The sequence below is a fragment of the Halichoeres trimaculatus genome, unplaced genomic scaffold (genome assembly GCF_033239565.1).
Source record: "Halichoeres trimaculatus isolate MK-OKI-2021-1 unplaced genomic scaffold, fHalTri1.1 fHalTri1_scaffold_11, whole genome shotgun sequence".
In the NCBI taxonomy this organism is placed as follows: domain Eukaryota; kingdom Metazoa; phylum Chordata; class Actinopteri; order Labriformes; family Labridae; genus Halichoeres; species Halichoeres trimaculatus.
The window spans coordinates 7739794-7754750 of record NW_027437189.1 but is presented as its reverse complement, the minus strand read 5'-3'; the positions used below and the strand labels follow the sequence as shown (position 1 = coordinate 7754750).

Here is a 14957-nt window from a genome sequence, read left to right as displayed (position 1 = left end):
AAACGCTTTTAAAGTGAGTGTTAGGATACAGAGGTTTAGTGTTGAAGGGGAGGCTTTTGGATGTCGGACCATTTTCCACCAAACACCACATGTGACATGAAAAGTAAATAATTTGATAAAAGATACGAAACATGAGAAAAACTCAGACGCATACTAGTGCGTCCGAGCACCTTTCTATCTCAATTACTAAACACTATTTTTCACTTCCAATTACTGATCTGATTTACTTTCGTGTTGTCCTGATAGGAACTACAACTTTGGTACCAGTGCTTTAAAAAGAAGCAATACTTCCCATCAGCTGTAATGAGCTCACTCTGTATAAAGTTGTTGTTTTACGCAATGTCTGTATTATGTGTTTTTACAGGTTTTAAATAGCTTTAAGTTTAAAGAAATGCACATAAGTTACAACAATGTGTGATTTTTTGTTTGCAAAATTTGTTAAAATGTAAACACTATCCCAGTTGTGGCCCTCCCAGGATTAAGAAAAACAAGATTGAATGCAATTATTATTTGTAAAGTGTATAGTCTGTGATGACTATCAGAGTGTTTATTGAAATATGAAAGTAGTTTTTTTATATCAAGTCTGAAATCATTATTATTTTCATTATTACAAATAATTATACACACACACATATTTATATATATATATATATATATATATATATATATATATATATATATATATATATATATATATATATATACAGCTATATATATATATATATATATCCAGATTGATGATCCTGACCTTAATGTTGATCAGAATTATAAAACACAGATTGGCAGGTTGGCCACCCCTGAATTATGGTGTGGTATTAGTGGATTAAATGGCATACTTATCAATACCTAAAACTGAATTCAAGGACGTTTTAAGAAACATTCGGCTTGAAGTATCACAGTATACACAGATACACAGAAAATAAACAACGAAAAAGATAACAGGTGGGAAGAAAAAAAGGATAACTACTTCTACATGTAATAAAATAATATAATAACAATAAAGAAGTGATTGTAGAAAGGAAGAAAACATAACAGGTTTAAAAAAAATAAGTTAATACTCAAAACATGTTTTTATTGTCTCAATTTTAATGTCATCTTTCCCAGGGACTCTCACTCAGAATGAAATGGTGTTCAGGCGCCTCCATCTGGGAACTGTGGCATATGGGATGGACTCAATGGATGAAGTGCAGAGCCATGTGTTCAGCGCCTACACGCAGGTAAAGAATACACACTTGAGTCTTTGAAGAGAGAGAGAGAAAACCCATTAAAAATTTTTTCAAAAAAGTGTTATCTTAAAAAATGGTCTGAAGCGTTTAACAAAAAGGCACACGTTTTGTTTTGAGAAACATATCAGTTTGAGATTATTGTTTGGTTGAATGCTTCCTGACCTCACATGACACCCTTTGTCCCCCCATGACACCAGAGGTTAGTGAAGCAGGAAACAGGATTAGCCCACAAGCGAAGCACTGACCGGACTTCTTTAATGACGCTGCCATTAACCCCTGGAACGCACAGGCTTCTAAAAATAGCACGGCCACAATGCAGAGCAAAGTGTTCATATTTGCTTTACGCATCTGGTTATGTTTACACACCACTATCGCCGCGAGAAAACAGGGGTTAGAAAAACAGCGACATTCTCAGACCTTTACTCCTTGTCTTTGTATTGATGGTTGTACAGTTCTTCATTTTTCTGTTTACCTTTTATAGATTTAAAGCCACTGAGACAGCTCCTTTTCTTTTTGATGCTTTACATTATTAGTTCTGCGGCCGACTTTTCAAAAGACCTTTGCCAGAGTGAAAGACTCTGCTTTAAAAAGGTTGTTCCCTTTATATTCCAATGTCACTTCTTCCAACAAGAGCACCTTTTTCTATTCTCTATTCTCTTCAGCCCACGCACGACTTACCAGCCTCTAGGGCTCCAGCTGCTACAAAGGTCCGCAAGACGATCAGCAGCAGAGTCCATGAAGCAGTGAAGGCCATCGCCCTGGTGCACAATGTGACGCCAGTGTACGAATCCAACGGAGTGACAGATCAGGCAGAGGCAGAGCAGCATTATGAAGACACATGCAGAGTGTACCAGGCGTCCAGCCCAGACGAGGTACGATGGTCAACAGCACAGAACAACATACTCTCTGGTTTAACAAATTTGGTCTTCGTTGCTCATTTCTCCATTTGTGCACACTGTTAGGGGTGTTATTTACTTTATAACCCTTTGTTTTGAAGATATCAAGGTGACAAGGATTACAAGGTTAAAGGCACAGCTGACTTTACTAACAGGCTGGCACACTGTAGCTGTTAGTGAGACTTGTGGGCAAAACATCGAGTACCTTTCTGCTCTGTCTCAGCATCAGATCAGGTAGATCTCTATTCAAATCGATGTCTTAACTCACGCCGGCTCTGCGCCGCTGCATTCTGGCTGCATCTCAGCTCCAGCATGTCGAAGTCCTCTAGATCAGATACGCAAGACTTCTACTTTTGCTGGAAACCAGGGTGGTGAATTTGGTCAATTTGCACAGAGCAGCTCAAGTGGGACAGGAAGTCAGGCACTGAAACACTCTTAAAACATCAGGTGACTTTCAAAATAAGATAAACCAGATTGTATTTAACATTACTACAATAGGTCAACAGGTTCAAGTTTTTACAGTCCAACAGAGTTAGCACCCAGTTTGAGTTGATGGATGAGAGAGCACACAGTCAAAACACAACAGAGCGGTGACAGAATGGACATGGGCCTGGTGTAATCCCGGCTTGAAAGCAAAGGGGCAACATCCTGTTTAAGAAAATGAAGCCTTTGCTTAGGTACCAAAAGTTTAACTTGTTGACCGTTTGCTTGAGATTGGCTGCAGAAAGACCAGAAACCTCATAGAGACCAAGTTTAACACATCACACTTTTACAGCATTAAAATCATGTTTACAGTCTGGTTCAAAAACAGCTTGGGTCTAAATTGCAAATTTTTTGATTTTTCAGAAGATATTAAGATTTCGAGTTTGTCCAAACAGAGAAAGGGGCACAACTTAAATGACTGACAAGTAGGCCTGGGACGATGGTCATTTAATCAATTAATCTTGCGAAAAATGAAATAAACTCAATAATTCCTCGTCTCTTGTCTCCAAACAGGCTGGATATCATGAGGGTTCACTTCACTCTGTGCATTGCTCTCAACATCTGGGTATGTTTGGTCCATCGAGGAATGAACGGAGTGAACCCTCTTGTCAGTCAACCAAAAAATTTTGTCTCTGGGGGGCAGGTTTTTATTCAAATGCAACTTTTGACTGAGTGCCCAGTTTATTTTTCTTGTCGAAAGTTATTGATATTTCAATCACAACAGTAGAAAATACTCATGAGAAATACAAGTTTATTGCATTTGAAAGGGTGTATGGCATTATTATAATATATTTTTTATATTAATGGTTAATTTGTCTCAAATACTGTTGTCAATAATATTGTTTATTGTCAACAATTGTGGGAAAATATATTGTTCAGCAAACATTTTTATCAGCCCAGGCCTGCTGACAGGTCTGGCACCCTGTAGCTGTCAGTGAGGGGGCTCAAAGCCCACCATATGAGCTAGGCCCCGTCAACAATTGGCTTCATTACCCTGTTCAGGAACAGACTTGTGATGTCGCATACACTTCGTTCACATCTTATACAGTCTATGATAAAAGCCTACCTCAACTTTATTTCTTTGTCTTTTGATACATGGATCACAAATTGGATTTAGTCTTCAATTCCAAAATGTTGACTGTATCGTCACGCTTCAAAACTCTGCTTCAGAAACTAATGGGTGACATCACTGAGACTCTATGTTGTATAGAGCACACACAAATACCCAGTTTATGTTAGAATGACTCATTTTGGTATATCCTCTCAAGCACTATTCTCTCAATAACAAACATCGAAGGACAACCAGGAGAACAGACTTGCTATCTCTAAACTAAGACTTCTAAGACTACAACTACTACTACTACTTTAACATTACACATTTACACGACAGCGATTCATCCAAAAACGCCAAAACACAGCGAAAAAAATCTGTTTACGCGGAAACAGTGAGGGACTAAAAGCACTGTAGTAAGCATGCCAGGCCTGTAGTAAGCGCTGTAAATGTCTTGTCCAGAAACCACATTTGGGAGATCTCCACCGAAGTAAAGATGAGTTCATTATCCGGTGTATTAGGAAATACTAAGTGCAAAAGTGGAGCAACAGATAAACATTTTGTTGAAAGACACTTAGCAGAGTTTCACCCAGTGTTGTGTAAACTGTCCCTAAAACTGTTGTCTTGTAAACAGCCCCTCAACTACCACTACTAAAGACTTGTCTGTTAAGCCCATTATCTCTAGTGTTGAGGGCGAACATCTACAGGCCAAATGCCATTCCACATTTATGTCCTTGATCCGTCCATATATTCTTTGAACCTCAGGAAAAGGGCTGCAGGATTCGACTCGATCCATATCCTGCGGCATCAATACGGATTTCCTTAATGTGCTCCCCAGCCCGTTGCACTTTTGCCCTTTTGAATTTCCTCTCTGATAGCGTTTTTTGATTGAGCCAAGCAGATCTGTTATGATCATACGTGTGGAAGATTTTGCAAGGAAGCTTGTGTAATGGGTTTTTTTATTTGGGTCACACTGGATGAAAGTTTGAGCAGTTTTTTCTTTGAGCTGCTGAGCTCTGAAAGGTGCATTGTATCAGTTCAATCTAGAGCAAGATTCAGTTTGTTTTCCTACAGCTTTCAGGAAGTCTCATTATAGATCTGTTTTTGGCTTTGAGCACCAGGGACACAATGCCACCAACTGTTAAATTCATGGTTTACCACTGTTATGAGGGCACGCTTTCAATTTTTTAACAATATTAAATCCTTAAATTAAGAATAGATTCACCTTAACTCAAAAAGGTGACCTACATTATGTGTGATTCACTTCAGAGGTCATTACTGAATCACTGTTCTTTACGGCTCATAAAAGACCTCTTCAGCCATGTGGTAGTTTTGAGTCAAACCAACCAAATCCAGCAGCTTCCCGTCCAGTTAAAAACTTACAGCCAGCACAGATGCTGCTGTTACAAGGTGGTGCTGCCGTTGTGGTTAAACGCCAGCTCCAAAAATGCCTCCTCGCTGACTATTTGTAGACGGTGACTAAGCACAAACTTCATATTTCCCAACCTGGATGACAAATTTGATGGTAGTCAGAGCTGTACTGACGTTAAAAGCACTCCTGGTCAGGCATTGCCAGACTACGTGGTCATGTGTTTCCAAAATAAGTAATTGTGAAACCTCAAAATTTGTGGTTTTCAAATCAAAACTGAAAAAGGCAAGTAGCTGTTTTCTCTCATGTGTGTTCGTTTGGCTGCTTTGCTTTTAAAGCTGTCAGAAGATTCATGATGGATTAGGTGTGTGATATCGTTTTTGGTCTGGAAGTTATTGAGCAATTTCTTCTTTCCTCCATTTCCCCCACACAACACACACACTCACTCACACACAAACACACTCACATTATGTTTTTAATGGATGTCATCTGTTGTGTCCTTCAGAAAGGAACATGCACAGACAATATTTTCAGTAAAGAAGTGGACATTTCCCTCATTTGTCAATCAATAGTCCTGAGTGCTGAAAATGCTCCAGCTATTGATTAAGGCTGAATGGTTACTGTGCTTTCTGACATCCTGCTCAGGCCAAAGTGGCCTTCACTGTTTTCTTTGTAATCAAGTAATGGAACATCATATTGATAAAATGCTTTCCCCATGAGAAAAATAAAACTCTCAGCAGTAAGCAGCACTTTGTCCTTTGTGTGCTGTTTTATTATTAAGATGTTTTGTCATTTCCTAAAAACATTAAACATGAAGCTTTAAAATCCATCCATGCTGATGATCACCCACTGAAGCTTTTCCAATGTGCTGTTGGTAGGTGTCGCTGGTGCAGTGGACTGAGAGTGTCGGTCTGACTCTGGTAGGGAGAGACCAGTCCTCCATACAGCTGCGGACCCCTACTGGACAAATCCTGAACTTCACCATCCTGCAGATTTTCCCTTTCACATATGAGAGCAAGAGGATGGGCATCATAGTGCGGGTGAGTGTTAAGGAAGTGCAGATAGATAGATAGATAGATAGATAGATAGATAGATAGATAGATAGATAGATAGATAGATAGATAGATAGATAGATAGATAGATAGATAGATAGATAGATAGATAGATAGATAGATAGATAGATAGATAGATAGAGAAATTCAAGGCATCCAGTGGCAGGTAACAAATACATATATGACATCATCATTTATCAGTTGAAAAAAGACTTATACAAGAAGTGTCTGTAACCTGTGCAGGGGTAAAAATACACACCAGTTTAAACAGGGATCCGTAAACAACTTCTAAAATCTGTGAGGAGGAAATCTGTCCTGAAGTTGTGAAATTAAAGAAGATAGTGCAAAATTATTGACAGAACAAACAGTTAAAACATTTAAGGTGGAATTAGATAATTGTGAGGTTAACATTAAAGTTGTAATAATCAAACTACTAAAGAATCCATAATTCCCTGTCGCCACCCACTGATACTTAGCAATGAAAATTCAGTTGAATAAGGCTTTTAAAATAAAAGATTTAATAAAAACAAGAGCTGAGGAAATTCTATCAGGAATAGAATAGAAAAGAATTGAATAGAATACACTTTATCAGTTTCTGAAAAAGAGGAAAAAACCATCAGGAAGTCGTAAATTGGAGGCAAGGTTGTTATAGTTTTACATTTTTCCTTCGTTTTTTCAGTTTTGACTTTTTTCCCATTTCATTGTAGTTTTGTTAGTTTTTAAAACGAGTTTTCTGGTTTATTTCAGTCTTTTTTTGATGTGGGGTGCAGGGGCAAGATACAGAAATGCAAAAAAAGAGTATTGTGTGATAACTCAAAACATTATACCTTTTTTAAAAATGTATTCACCAACAACAGATGAAAAAAATCCTCATAACACGATAAAATTGTTTTCATTTTTTTGTTTTGGAAAAGCCTCTTTTTAATTTTTATTTTAGAAAATATTTTTTCACCTCTCTTTTTTATTTACTATAATGACCTTGATGGGAGGTAATAAACAAGATAATAAAACAATAAAAGAGAATGAAAAAAATAACCTAGCATAGAATAAAGGTGAGCTACGCTACAAAATAGAAACATCTTAATAAATTTATTGCATGAGATTAAAAAATACAGTCTAAGAGTTTTTTAACCAAATTTATATTTAGTAAATTGAGTTGTATTAAGTATAATAGAAAGTCAGACTAAAAAGACTAGGCTTGAGTTATTTTTTAGAAATATTTATAAGAAATTTAACTTCTAGTTTGCCAGTCACCTGAAAGTGTATATTTAAAAACCTAATACCCTGTTTTTTTCACTTATTTAGAGTTTGATTGACTTAAAAGTTGTATGAAACGTTGACATTAGCCCTCAGATTGGTTCAGCCTCACCCATGAGAATCGCCTTGACAAAATCTTTCAGGACAAATACAAATGAGCTGAATACACAAGTTAAAAGTGTATTGTTTTTACTACTAACCTTCCCATATTTTAGTCAACATTACAGAAAATAGATCTTTTTCCATGGTTAAAACCCTGTTTTTCTTAACCACAAACAGCCATTACAGATTTCTCTTCAAAGCTAAAAGACCCAACAGATAAAAACAGTAATTTCACCTTACAGAACGTGCAGTCATTGGTCTTTGCTGCCTTCATCTGTTAGTTTGTTTATGGACTTTTGTTGCTGAGGATTTGAGTTAACCCTGCAACACCAAAATCACACAACAACAAAAATCCACACAGGCAGCTGTAGACTAGCAACCCAAATTATCTGCAGGCTAAAATAACTGTTTTCTTAGTGGAGTCTTACTTTGAGAAGAACAATAAAACTGGCTTTTACTGGCTAGAAAATCCTCCCAATCAGACAAAAAGATTTATTTCTGTGTGGACCTTTCTTTATCTATTAGTCACTGAAACCACAAAGTGTGTTAAATAGAGCCAAGGTTTGCAAACACGGGAGTTCCCCTTTAATTCATTAGAAATTTCACCCCTAAAAACAGTGGGTCAGTGCTTGTTGCTAGGAGGGCGATCATGACTTTACACTGGCTTCAACAAGACAAACAGCAGATAATGGGGTTGGTATTAAAGCACATTATCTGAGAAAAAGCTCACCTTTAATAACCTCTGACTAAGTCTGATGACTAATTTTATTTTTTTTGGCCAGGCTGCAGCTCAGGAAGCCTGGGATTCTAAAACTCGACTTCCTTATGATAATATTTGCAAACGTTTTTTGAAACCCCTTGTGAGTACAAAAATAAGTTGCGCATTTCCAGGCAACACAAAATCACAAAATTTTACACGTGTACCCTTGCTCACGTGGGCACACACTGGAATTCCCTTCAGACAGGAACACGCTCGGTATTAACATCCTATTTGGACACACTTGTATGTTTGTTTTCTAGGACGAATGCACCGGAGAGATCACTTTTTACATGAAGGGTGCTGATGTAGTGATGGCAGGCATCGTGCAGTACAACGACTGGCTGGAAGAGGAGGTGCGGTTCCCTCTCTTTTCTCTCTGACATGATGAAGATGCAAGAACAGGGATCTTTATTCATGTTGTACAAGAAAATCAAATTCCAACTTGCTAAATCCAGATGTTGCTCCATCTTTTCTAGTGTGGGAACATGGCGAGGGAAGGCCTGAGGGTGCTGGTGGTCTCCAAGAAGTCCCTGACAGAGGAGCAGTATCAGGACTTTGAAGTAAGTGCCAGCTCAGGAGATTTTGAAGAGACATTTCATCTACAAACTGCAGAGAAATCCACAGTTTTAGGAACTTTCATGCTCTGTATTTGCTGAAAAAAAGCAAAATGATGTTTTCTGCAGACATGCTCAGTCCTAAATGTCAAAGTGCGTTGTTGGGTAATTAGAGGGTCCGCTCCATGCACCCCACCCTCCCACACACACCCAAGCCCCACTCATTGTTTGAGCAGGGCAGGGCTGCCTCCCCCTCCAGTCTTCAGCCCCAGGCCCCTCACTGAAGTGTATAATTGTGTGAGCAGAACTGGTGGGCAGCAGTGAGTCACGGACTGAGTCACACACACAGTTTGTGTTCCTGTATGAGTCACGCTCAAATTGTTTTTGCTTTATCTCATTCCCAAATTGCCTTGGAGTTGGAGAGCTTGAGATGGGCGTTGACCGATTGATCACGTCTGTATTTCTAGATTTTAAAACATACGAGTTTGCAGAGCTGCCTGCAGAAAACACCTGGTGGTTTTTGTGTTTAACTTTGACGTTTGATACGTGAAAGAAAGCCTCAGTGCATTATGAAGAGCGTGTTTTACGCTGCACACACTTAATCTCAGTGTGGAAAAGAAAATCTGCTCATGTTTATTCTCTGTGTGAGGTATCCCTGCTGGAGTTCTCTGTACATCCAAGTGTTTGACTTTAAGTTTAAGCTGTTGTTATGTTTATTCTAGCTGTCAATCCCTGCCGTCTTTCCCTCTTTCTTTCTTGTTTGGGCTTGCTATGATTATATTTAACAAAATTCCCTCTCTTGTTCTCCAGGCGCGCTACGTTCAGGCTAAACTCAGCGTCCACGACCGCTCTCTGAAGGTGGCCACAGTCATCGAGAGTCTGGAGATGGAGATGGAGCTTCTGTGCCTAACTGGGGTGGAGGACCAGCTCCAGACTGATGTCAGGCCCACGCTGGAGATCCTTCGCAATGCAGGCATCAAGGTCAGAGAGGGCTGATGGTGTCATAGTGCACAGTAGCAACAGAATATGACAAACAAAACACAAAACAAAACAAGACTAGGTGAATTATTAGTGGAGCTAAAAATGCTTTTTGGTTATAGGGGTTACCGTTTTCATCACCGTCACCGGTATCATATGTTGCCACAAAATGATTTTTGCAATACCTTAATTACGGCGGTAAAGCATTGTTGCACATAATTTTGTCCATTTAGTCACTTTTCTGCCACAGCCATTCTAAAAACAACCCTTTTAAGGCCAGCAGCACCGAGTCAGTGGCGTGGCTTACTAGACGGAGTAAACATTTACCAGCGTGCCGAAAGCGAAAGTGCTTTTGGCGTGACGACGGCTACCCTGTTTTGGACACATGCTGCACATCCCCATAGATGAGTGTCTATGGTCAAACCTCAAAACCTGAAATGTGATACAACCATCTTTTAACAAAAGTAGTGGCATCAAAATAAACATTTTGGTGCAAACTGAATATCGTAGTTTGCGGACTATAAGCCGCTACATTTTTCACATGCTTTGAACCCTGCAGCTTAAACAGAGGTTGGCTAAATGATGGATTTTCACAGTCCAACTATTTTCGTTATCAATAAAATATATGCCAAAGAAAAATATGAGTTTTGCTGAGCTTTGATGGAGTTTAGGCATAAATTGCCAGCCTGCTCTTATCGACGTCCTCTTGCTCAGCTCCAAGTGAGGTCACCACAAAAACTGCTCCCCCTGGTGGCCGGCTGCAGTATAGGTTTAAAAATCTTGCTTTCCAGTCATTCCAGATGAACTGTGATCAAACTTTAGAAAATTTTACACCTCGTAGAAATGTTTCTCACGTCCCATTGTTGTGGTGATTTGAAGATGTCATTTGGCTGCCTTGTATTCAAGTCGTCTTTTTCCTGAAAAATTTCGTTTTCATTAGTTATACAAGGTTAAAGACAAGGTTTTATGTGACGTTCAACGATGATTGACAGCTGCTGTTCTTGTGTATTTTTTGGGGGGGGATTGTAAAATATGTCTGGAGGTAGAGTCAGGAAGTGATTAGACTCTTGAAAGAAAAAAAAAAATATTATTTTTGTCACCCAGCTCCACTCAGATTCTCCCTCAATCCCTCACAGTCTCTGCACAGACTCTGGCTGCTTCAATGGTGGCACCTGTGACGGGGGTATTTTGGCTTCAAAACCATACAGTGGTTAATGGCAGAGCCAAGCTGTCCACTCTATATACAGTCTATGGTACGGACAGTGTCAGCTGTCATGTCAGCAGGTGTTTCTGCTGATGGGAAAGGGGAAACAAGCGTTGTGATTGTTTGCTCTAAATTTGTTTTTACGCTTCCTGTTTTCCAATAAACATGTAGCTACAAAATGCCTTTGATAGACTCTTGTTCTGAGGATGAAGCCTGAGCGCTGTCCAGCTCAGCTTCGTTGGACAACCTTACAGGCTTCAGAAAACATACAGAACATAAATTTAGGAAAACTCACAGGACGACAGTCTAGTAATGCTTATTTTAACAAATTTATTGGCATCCAAAATGCTATTAGTTAATTGCTCACCATTTTTAAATAAAATGCCAAAAGTCATTTTTTGTCTGTAATATTTATTCCTCAGACCCAGTCTGCGCACCAGCATAGTGCATGTGTACACTTATAACAGAGAACAGAATCAGAATCATGTTATATATGAATCATCAAAAGACTTCACTTATTTCAAGTTGGAAAACCGCAATATAATACTGTTAGTGCAATATGAAGGAAAAATACTGTGATATAAATTTCAGGTCATATCCCCCACCCCTAGTTGGTTAACATTAAATCTCTTAGCATGTAAACAGCAACCATTACCAGATGATGTTCAGCCTGTTCAGTTTTGATTTCTACAGTCTAAGATCTGTCTCTGAGGTTTCTTTCTTCCTTTGTCCATTTACAGCGGAGGGCAAATAGAATAATTTCAGCTGAGGAGGCTTGAAATTGGAAAAAAAGAAGAGAAAAGATTTATAATTCTGTGGCCAAACTGCTCCTTTAATCATTAGATAACCACAGGAAATGCAACCACCAGTTTCTTCAAGGTTTATTTATTTCTTTGGAAAGTACATTAACAACATTTAGAAACCAATGCTTTCAAATTGCATGCATCTCTTAATAACATAAACTCAAATCAGCTGAGTATTTATTTTGTTTTCATCGGAATATACAAATTATGACATTTTGTTTGATGCATAATTACTCGGCCAGAGTAAAACTTGATTATAAGAGTTGTTGTGGGTTATTTATAAGACTGTGTCCAGCTTTGGTCCCTTTAATCTGACCTGTCTTAGCTGTTTTAACAAAGAAATTTGAGAAACATGTAGCCAAATGCTATTAAAAGTATGAACAGCTTATTTTTCTTCTCGTTATGTAACTTAAAAAAGATGTTCCTCTCTGCTTCCTGGGTAGGTTTGGATGCTGACAGGAGACAAGCTGGAAACGGCCACATGCACCGCAAAGAACGCCCATCTCATCACCCGCAACCAGGACATCCACATCTTCAGAGCCGTAAGTGCAGGACAAAGACCCTTCTTCCTCTTACATGCCTATGAAGTGGGAAACAGTTGATTTCATTCCTGCAAAGTTCATCCCAGTTCAGTTCAGCTCCGACAGCTTCCTGACCCCTCCAACCTGCGGGCATCCATCCTCGAGGTTCGTTAGCTGGTGGTCACACAGCCCCACACAACTACGCATGCAGCACAGGCCAGCATCCACAGCTGAATAAATCACCTCCCACCACTGAAGGCATCCAAGCCACTGTCAGGGAGAACAAACAGGCCCTCGCTCACACACAGAGAGGAGAAACCAGCTGAACCACTCCCACTGGGAACATGCACAGGGCTCACTTCCTAATTTGTTTTGCAGCTTTTGGACTCTCACCGCCTGCTTTGATAGTCCCCCTCCTGCCTTCCCCTCTGGACCCGTGCCAGAGCAGAAGGAGCGCCTGCCATATAGGAAGGTTACAACTTGCGTACAACTGCGCTTACTGGAAGAGAATAACAATGGCTGGCACGGCTTGAAAACCTCTGTCCCAGTGGATGGTGGAGTGCTGACTGGGCCTGCTACACATACATCTGGATTAGCTTCCTGGTGACCACCAGGGCCTGATGTGGATTGACGTATGAATAGTCAGCGGTTGAAGGATATTCATTCCAGAGCAGAGCCATTGTTGACAGATTAACACCATGCCTTGTCAGAGCTGCATTTTTTTAGAATTTTTAAGACTATATTTGAACCTGGCACAGATGTTGCATACCTCAGGTGATTTTATAATACGGCAAATGTGCACACCTCCCAGTTTCCCCATCCTAACTTAGGTTTTAGTGCCAGCTTACGCATATCCTCCCTACATAACACGAATAAGAAGTCATAAAAAGACTACTCAGGCTGTTGAATGGTTATTTTTTTTAAATATTGTAGTTAAGCATTAATTACATCTTCAACTGCTCGATAGAAATTCCATTACTCAATTTCACAGCTGTTTCCAAGTACATGTTCACAGTGGAAAACAAAACAACCCGAGGAAGCATCTTCACATTATCACAAATAGCTTAACCCGTGTTTTAGCCTGTGCTCTATCACTCTCCTGTTTAGCTTTCTTCTGCTCAGACTTCAGATTTTTACCATAGACATCTTACATCTTACTCCTCTTTTTTGATTTTATTTTGATTCAAATATTATTATTTATTGCATATATAACAACAATACACACAGGTCAGGACTTAAACAGATACAAACAAAATTCACTAACAGATTCACAACAACAAAACATATAAGGGAGATTAGTACATACTCATACTTAAAAATTCAATTCAAATTTCCTTATTGAGGGTTACCGTTGATTCATATACAAGACAGAAACAAACAAAACTTTCCATCTGGACCTGATTTAACAGTCATTTAACATTTCATTAAATCAAATTCAATCAAATTAACATAAGGGATGATGATATCTGCTTCCAAATGGTTTCAGATCTATACTTAGGCTGTATTCCAAACCGCATACTACACTGGTGCCTACTGTTTGGGCCTAAATTCAGTATATCATTGTCAGTATGTGAAAACTTGTATGTAACGAACGAGCATGTAATGAACCAGTCGACCTAACATGCTGTTTCCCACAATGCACGGCGCTATCCCTGTTTGTCAATGTAGGTGGCAGGTTTTGGTGAATTACCGCCATCTACTGGATTGATTCGGCATTATAACGACAATACAACAACACTAATATTAGGCAGTCCGTGAGATAGAAGTGAAGTGATGCGGAAGAAACACCAGTAAATCTTGTTACCTCCATTACAAAAGAAGTGTGTTTACTTCTACAAAATCAACTGTCCTCCTGTTTTGTTTTGTTTTTGGTTGTCTAGTCCTGTGACCCTGCAGACACACAGATGGACTTGGAACAATGTTTACATTAATGATCACTGAAATTAACTTACAGTCATCAGACCAAAATAACTTGACTACAGGGCAGAACCATTACATATGAATTGAATTCACAACTTGTCCACATTCATGCCAATGAAGATTTGAAACACTCAGGCCTAGGGATGGGTACCGAATCAGGTACTTTTATAGGTACCGATGGAATTCTGTCAAAAGTACCGGGTACCGATTCATGTAACATCAAAAGGCACCATGTTAAGGTACCTAAATGCATCCTTGTGACTGAAAGGGAGTGGAAGAGTAGGTAATTTTCCATGCTGGACATGAACAAAGCATTGCAAGGTTATATATTAAATAATAAGTATGTCAAACTGGAAAAAAATATAATTAAACAATTTGATATTTTTTTACCACATAAACACAAAAAAGTACCGAAAATAGGTACCGTTGAGTACTGGTACCAATTGCCAGGTACCGGGCATCGGTACCGTATCGTTTCAAGCGAGAAAGGTACCCATCCCTACTTAGGCCTATTTTATTAAGTCTAGAGGGAGCAATATAAGCTTGAAAAATTCTTGAAAAATTTCAGCTGTATTACTGTACCTCTGACTGATTTTAAGGTTATTTTAACGTCACGCCAAATGTTTTCCCATAGGTAAATTTGACCCAATATGACTTTGTCTTTGAATTCAGGTTTTGAGAGGCATGAGACCTCTCTTCTGTTAGATGATGAAAACCTGAGTTTTTTGTCAATCTCATCGTTATAATCAAAATATTCTTTTGTAAATTTTGAAAAAACTGA

At 39.0% G+C, this 14957-nt stretch overlaps 1 protein-coding gene across 1 annotated transcript in view; it reads left to right on the top strand.

Moving 5' to 3' along the window:
• The window catches only part of atp9a (ATPase phospholipid transporting 9A), a 43955-nt gene that overhangs the window by 13410 nt on the left and 15588 nt on the right, over positions 1-14957 (top strand). Inside the window, exons 13-19 of the mRNA XM_074681219.1 lie at positions 1105-1217; positions 1889-2098; positions 5904-6065; positions 8457-8549; positions 8673-8756; positions 9561-9731; positions 12179-12277. Of these exons, the coding sequence (XP_074537320.1) occupies positions 1105-1217; positions 1889-2098; positions 5904-6065; positions 8457-8549; positions 8673-8756; positions 9561-9731; positions 12179-12277 (932 nt within the window). The remainder of the gene's footprint in view (positions 1-1104; positions 1218-1888; positions 2099-5903; positions 6066-8456; positions 8550-8672; positions 8757-9560; positions 9732-12178; positions 12278-14957) is intronic.